We start from the raw sequence: 6,382 nt of genomic DNA on the forward strand, positions 1-6,382 counted from the left end.
TTTTACCAAAGGCCAGCAAATATATTAATCTCGAAGTTGAATGGATTACACGATTCAAGAAGCTCATCCACTTCATATTTAAAAGAATCCAAAAACAACCCAAGTGTAAGCCCAGCTTTCCAGTAATTGAATATGGTAATCATATTCCTGATCCTACCAAGAAATGCAAAGGACGCCCTGTACATCAGTGCACCAATACCCTCCACAATGGCAACAGCAAGTCCGGCAGACAATATATCCCAGTCACCTGTTTGCCCAATGACGGTAGCAAAGGCCGTCGCACAATAGAATCCAATCAGGAAGAATAGGATCTTCATTGGTAGCCCTCTCCTTGCTTTGTTCAGCTTGGCAGAAAACTTGTTCCAAAAGGATTGAATTGCACTGAAAAGGCGAGTGTTATTGCCTGATTGGTCACTACTATCGTCTGACATGGTCTTGACGGACCATTGCATCCGCCTACATAAAGAATGAAACATTTCTTATTGAAATGCACTACGGCATTGCTGAATGAAATATGATTAGGAGGTTATTTTTTTAGTCAGATCAGCGGATTGACAAAGGAAGATGTATAGCTGAATAAAATGAGAGGACTTGATTAAAGGAGTGAACGGTCACTGCTCAAACCATACTATTAATTAACAGCGTACTGAATGAGATCTCACATTTAGGATTCTCTACTTGAAAAATGCTGAAAGCAGACACCTAGGTCAAGGCAAGAATAAATTTGAATAGTTCTAGTGAAGGTGTGGAACTAGAGATATGCCTAAATATGTGAAAAAATTTATATAGTTTGCAAGCATAGAGCAATTAACAGATTGGATTCCAACATTGAAACTCGGTAACACTACTTGACTTTGAAATTCAGTCCGGTGGTATGCTGTATCTGAAGTTGTGAACTGCATAGCTATTCAGCAGTGAAAGACAAGAGAGAGACTGATTGCTAGGATTCCCAATCAAAAGCTCTAAAAATAAATCTGTACCTGGTCACGAGAATTAGCATATAAAACAGACGCTTGAGGCAGCTAATTGTTTGAGTGGTGCACAAGGAACGAACCTCGAGTTTGTGCGCAAGGAAGGAGATGCCGTGAGCAAGCAAAAGGTCCCTGGCTTCTCCCAGCGGCAGGAAATGGCCCCCCTCCGAACGCGGGATGTAGGAAAAAGCAGCCTCGATCCAGAGCATTCCGACCAGCACGGCGACTTGGCGGCTCCCTCGCACAAGGCGAGAGCTGACATATGCGGCCGGCGGCTACTGGGCAAGCATCTGCGCTGCGCTGAAAAATTCGAGAATTTTTTTAAAACATCCCATCCGCTGAGGAAGTAAACTAAGACAATCTGAAACAAATCCAAGTATCCAGCAGCTCAAGAGAAGCGTAAGAAGGAAGAGGAGCGTGGCTGCGGGACGCTGACCTGTAACGACGCTCCTCGTCGATCTGCAGAGGGTCACCGGTCAGTCACCGCCGGAGCCGGCGGCGCAGTCGCCGCGGCCCCGTGGTGGAGTGGAGAGAGATGATGGGGGTAGTTGGATGGAGGGGAGCGGCCGAAGACGAGCCCGAGGTAGAAAATATTGGGCCTAAAGATGCAATTCATGGGCCTTATTCCAAGCCAGTTGGGCTTCCTTCCCTTGGTCATTTCCTCTTGCGGCAGCCAGCCCAGCCAGTCTTGGAGGAGGCTTTGTCAACTGACAGAACCCTAGCGAGCAGCGACCGGCGGCGGCGGCGGCGTGATGCAGTTCCTCCGAAGCGGCGGCGGCGGGGGTGGCAGCGGGTTCGGAGGGGCCGCGTGGGAGTTGCTGCGGCGGCACTTCTCTAGGAAGCGGTCGGTGGACGTGCGGCGGATCAACCCTAAGGTGCCCAAGGAGGAGGCCGTCGCCATCTCCGGCCGCCTCCTCCAGATCCTCTCCGACCACGGGCCCCTCACCGTCGGCAACACCTGGAACCACGCCAAGGTACAACACACCCTATCAACCTATGTAATAACCTGCATCAAATAGCCGCAAATCCCCAGGCCTGTTGCTCTGTTCGTCATTCCGAATCAGTAGCGTTGGTTATTTATTTATTTTTAAAGTGAATCAGTAGCGTTGTTAAGAGCAGTAGACGCCTTGAAACTAGGAATAGTCCATCAGAATGATCACGAGAATGGTAGTTTCTTTCCTTTTACCGCGCGTGCTCGTCGCATTTGGGGAAACAAATACTAGGCACTAGGCAGTGAAGTTTTTCTTTCTTTCTTTCTTTTTCGAATAATTGGGCGGTGAAGTAGAAATAGAATACAGTCTGCGATAATATTATTGTCCTTCTGCGGCACTGTGCCATCCACCTGTTGATTGGAGCATGGTCCATTCCGGCAGTTAGAGAGGAATCCTTCCTAGTTCCTAGGTAGTTTTTGAGTTTAGCGACTTCTGAGACGTTCCAACTTTGGAGCTTTAGAGCGCAGTTTTATTGCGGTACCTTTGCAATCGCAACTTGTCTACGTTTATTTCAATCCACGGTTTGTGTACCTTGTCCAGCCTTGGTTGAAGCGGCAGTTTTATCTGCAATATGTGTGCTACTACTTAGCAGGCTTAGGTTTCGATCTGCCAAAAATTGAGCAGCTGATGATACCATTCAGTCAGCTTGTAATAAAATGAAACTATGTCATCTATTTTGAACTGAATGTGTTCGAATCAGCACGATTGTACTATGGGAACTTATGCTATCAAATAGGGATTTCTTTGTTCACTGTGTAGGAAGTAGCTGATGACGATTTAGAAGTATGTATACCTAACGTATCAGTGTGGGTATGGAGATTAGTTATTATTGAGCCCTTGCACTGTTCTTGGGTGCAGTTCATGTACAACTTAGAATCGTTTTGCTCATCCCCTCATGTTTTGCATCTCTTTATTTCCCAGACTGCAGTTCAGTTGCATCTTGATTAGACTTACCCTTGTCTGATGTAGCTTAGCTTAACAGCAGGAGGTGTAGCATGCGAGTTTATATGTTTGTCTTGTGAAGAGCTTTTCACTGATGTTTAGCTTAACAACAGGATGCTGGTATTAGCGGCCTGAACAGCAAGACTCACATGAAGATCCTGCTGAAATGGATGACGGGAAGAAGGGTTGTCAAGTTGACATGCGTACACGTCGGCAACGCAAAGAAGTTCCTGTATTCCCCCTACACGGAAAGCTCGGAGGCACCTAAGGAAGGCAGCGCTTCATCCGTGGCGGCAGAGGATAATAAGGCATCTGCCCAAGGAGGGAAAGGGAGAGCCACACGAGGGCAGCGGAAGAACCAGGCTGCAGCTTTGCAGTGATGGTCGATGATGAGGAGAAGCGGGGTGGAAACGTTGATTTTTGGGGGGATTTTGCAACTTTGTTTTCTACCATGATGATGATGGTGTCATGTCATCCAAAATAGAAGCGCAATTGATGTGTTGAAGCAGCAATGTGTTGTAGGACAGGACAGTTTTGAGTCGGTCATGTTTAGGCGCATTGTGCGGATGGAGGCGGCTGTATTGCACGCTGCCAAAGCACTTGTGAAACTGAAATAATTTGTGAGCATCACGAGTCCCTCCCTATTGTATTGGATCAGGAAGCGTTGTCTAGTCTCCCAGAGGGCTGAGGCTGAGAAGAAGGATGGATCGGAGGGGGGTTGTGTAGGACAGAGCTGCTGAGCCGTTGTGCTTGTGCTTGTTCAGCGAGCGTGCAAGTGCAATCGAGCACGAGGCTCTGAGGCTCCAAGGCAGGCAGGCACAGAGAGAGACTAGCAGTCAGGGTCGTGGTTGGCGTCCGCGTCTCCCCGCCAATCATTCGCGTGCAGCCATGGCGTTTCACTCGCCTTTCCCACCACCCGCCGCCACGCCAGCCCAGCCGATCCCACGCCCCAGTATAAAATCAAACGTCTCCTCCAAGTCGCACCACCAACCAGGGGCAAGGCCAAACACCTCCGCTTCGCCGCAGATCTGCTCTGCTTCCGCCGCCGCCCGCCTCAGAAGTCAGAACCCACCATGGCGCCGGCATTGCCCCGCACCGCCCTCATCCTCCTCCTCCCGCTCCTCCTCGCCTCCGCCGCGCGCTCCCAGAACGAGCCCGCCGCCTCCCCTCTCCCCGCCGACGGAGTCGCCGACACCAAATCCGCCGCGTTCTCGCCAATCTCCCAGCCCCCTACCGCTGCTGCGGCAGACGGCCCCTCCGCTACCGACTCCGCCGCCAACTCATCACCTCCGGCTCCGCCAGAGACCTCCCCCGTCGCGGCCCCCTCCGACTCGCCCGCGGAGGCGCCGTCCTCCCTGCTGCCGCCCACGCACACGCATTCCGCTGCTCCAGCGCCCGCGCCCGCCGCCGACAACAACAACAACAACAAAGCCTCCTCCCCCGCGCCCGCCCCGGCGGCCCAGGAGATTAAGGCCTCGAGCGCCGCCGCCTCCCAGCAGGCCGCTGGCGCTGATGAGGGCGAGGTTCACGAGGAGATGAACGGCGGCAAGAAGGCCGGCGTGGTGGTGGGCGCCTTCACGGCGGCCGCGGTCGTCGGGCTGGGATGCTTCGTCTGGAGGAAGCGCCGGGCCAACATCCGCCGCGCCAGGTACGCCGACTACGCCGCGCGCCTCGAGCTCGTCTGACGGATGATTCATGGATCATCTATCTTCCGCTTCACCACATGTGGATGTGGATGGGATCGCATCATACATGCATACATACTAGGAGAGTACAATCGTCATATATACGATATATGAGAGATACAACACTAGTGCTGATTGATTGATGAACTGAAGACGCACGCATCCGTTGTTGGGGCGATGTGTCCGCCTTCTTTCTTCATCCATCGGTCGGTCTGATAGATTGTTTCTTGTTCCATTCTACTACTACATTGGGGTGTGTTTGTGTAACCTTGATTCATTCTTTGGTGGTGATGACATAAATAATCGGATACACATTATTCGTATCATATATATATGGATGGAGATGAGGAGGATACACAAGTACATTTTTGTACACACACATCATCATCTCTTGTTCGTTAATGTCTCGTTGCAATTGTTGGTGCTACTAAAATTGATTGGTTGTGCATCGATCGGTATGTACGGCATTCAGATCCAAAGTACTAGCAAAGCAGCAGTGGATCTCTCTTTCTCCCCCTGCATGGTTGTTGGAGATCTAGGTGGTGGGGAGTACTATTTGTTTAACTGAGAATGTGCTACCTATTTTATTATATTGCGTAAAAGAAAGAAATGAGCAGGCACACCAAGCGCCATCTGAATGCTTCCTGATGCTTCTCATGTGTTTCTGAAAACAGCTATTTTCGGTTCATGCTTTATGTTCACAAGCGAAACACTGATTGATGCTAAAGCTCACCAAACAAAACACAACATTGCAACGAACCTGCAGGTGGTTCAGAATAATTCTTCTAATTAACTGCCGTTGCGTCAAGGACGACGGCCAGACATTGCAACGAACAAAAGTGCCAACGGCTTTCTTGGTTGCCTGGCTCGTGTGCACACTTAACATTTGCCATTTGGCCGCCTTGCTGTTGACGAAATTTGACGAGACATTTCGGGTCGGTCGGGGCAAACTTTCTGCAGGAAGAAAATCTTGAGGGTCTGAAAAATTATTCATCGGGAACAATGTACAAGTGGCCTGCCTTTTTTTAGCCTGCTCCGTATGATACGCTACTATTAGCACGGTATCCTTTGCTTAGTCTGAACGATTTTCTTTTTCCATGGACACCCACACCGTAACCAAACCAAATGGTCTCCAGCCGTCCAGCTGTTTTGTTGGTTTTGGTTTGAAGCTCTCGCGGTCGCGGCATCAGCAAGCCTGGAGTGCACGTGACCTGCCTCGACGGCAGCCAATCACCGATGTACACGCGTAGGCGTAGCTTTCGCTTCTCCGTCCATCTAGACCTTCCAAGGAATCGATCGCCGGCATCGAGGCGTTGACACTTGCACACAAAGCTCGCCAGGTTCGGCTCCACAAGAAACGAGGAGGATGCTGGTGGAAATGAAATGCATCTTTCTTCTTTTCTTTTCTGGAGTAGTAGTACTCTCTCTTCCCTTCCGCAATGCGCCAGTGTTCAAACTTGGACTGCTTAACAATTCAAGTACCCCGGCCCAACAGATGCTCTTGTGCTTTCTTGGAGATCATGTTGGGGTAACAAACGCCAACAAAGAGAGGAGTGTGTATGTATGCTTGTGGCGTGCCATATTCAGCTGTAGGCTTTTTTTTTTTTTTTTACTTCGCCCATCAAGGCATCAGCCTCTGCTAAGCCATGTTCCGTTTTTCTTTCCCGGCTGTGGCCGGCTTCCCAGAGCCTACTCGTGTTTTGGATGGACTTCAGTACTTCACTCCTGCCGTCCTGAGTCGATAATCCTGAATCCTTCAGTCGCAACAACACTCCCCACAGACAGTTCAGAA

General features: G+C 50.2%; 3 protein-coding genes across 4 annotated transcripts; 2 read left to right on the forward strand and 1 right to left on the reverse strand.

Moving 5' to 3' along the window:
- Positions 1-1,580, reverse strand: LOC120649066 (ycf20-like protein). Of its 2 annotated transcripts, none has more exons than XM_039925744.1 (3): positions 1,408-1,580; positions 1,055-1,271; positions 1-456 (listed from the first exon to the last, which is right to left on the reverse strand). In XM_039925744.1, exons 2-3 carry the CDS (start codon positions 1,231-1,233, stop codon positions 3-5), a joined length of 633 nt encoding a protein of 210 aa, XP_039781678.1. In that variant the 5' UTR covers positions 1,234-1,271; positions 1,408-1,580; the 3' UTR covers positions 1-2. The 2 variants fall into 2 exon arrangements, with proteins under 2 accessions (XP_039781678.1, XP_039781679.1); XM_039925745.1 differs by having other exon boundaries at positions 1,055-1,261; positions 1,408-1,547.
- Positions 1,581-1,633: 53 nt separating this feature from the next.
- LOC120649068 lies at positions 1,634-3,575 on the forward strand. Its single transcript, XM_039925747.1, has 2 exons — positions 1,634-1,945; positions 3,019-3,575. Exons 1-2 carry the CDS (start codon positions 1,724-1,726, stop codon positions 3,283-3,285), a joined length of 489 nt encoding a protein of 162 aa, XP_039781681.1. The 5' UTR covers positions 1,634-1,723; the 3' UTR covers positions 3,286-3,575.
- A 243-nt stretch (positions 3,576-3,818) lies between these two features.
- LOC120649067 (skin secretory protein xP2-like) lies at positions 3,819-4,992 on the forward strand. The gene has a single exon (XM_039925746.1). It carries the CDS (start codon positions 3,979-3,981, stop codon positions 4,588-4,590), a length of 612 nt encoding a protein of 203 aa, XP_039781680.1. The 5' UTR covers positions 3,819-3,978; the 3' UTR covers positions 4,591-4,992.
- Positions 4,993-6,382: the final 1,390 nt, after the last annotated feature.

This window comes from Panicum virgatum, chromosome 9K, assembly GCF_016808335.1.
Source record: "Panicum virgatum strain AP13 chromosome 9K, P.virgatum_v5, whole genome shotgun sequence".
Classification (NCBI taxonomy): Eukaryota; Viridiplantae; Streptophyta; class Magnoliopsida; order Poales; family Poaceae; genus Panicum; species Panicum virgatum.

Bases quoted from the DNA above. Each gene is read 5' to 3' on its own strand.
- LOC120649068 (XM_039925747.1), top strand. From the start codon at position 1,724: ATGCAGTTCCTCCGAAGCGGCGGCGGCGGGGGTGGCAGCGGGTTCGGA. The intron at 1,946-3,018 runs GTACAACACACC...GCTTAACAACAG, and splicing joins ACACCTGGAACCACGCCAAG to GATGCTGGTATTAGCGGCCT.
- LOC120649067 (XM_039925746.1), top strand. From the start codon at position 3,979: ATGGCGCCGGCATTGCCCCGCACCGCCCTCATCCTCCTCCTCCCGCTC.
- LOC120649066 (XM_039925744.1), bottom strand. From the start codon at position 1,233: ATGTCAGCTCTCGCCTTGTGCGAGGGAGCCGCCAAGTCGCCGTGCTGG. The intron at 457-1,054 runs GTTCGTTCCTTG...TTCTTTATGTAG, and splicing joins TCCTTGCGCACAAACTCGAG to GCGGATGCAATGGTCCGTCA.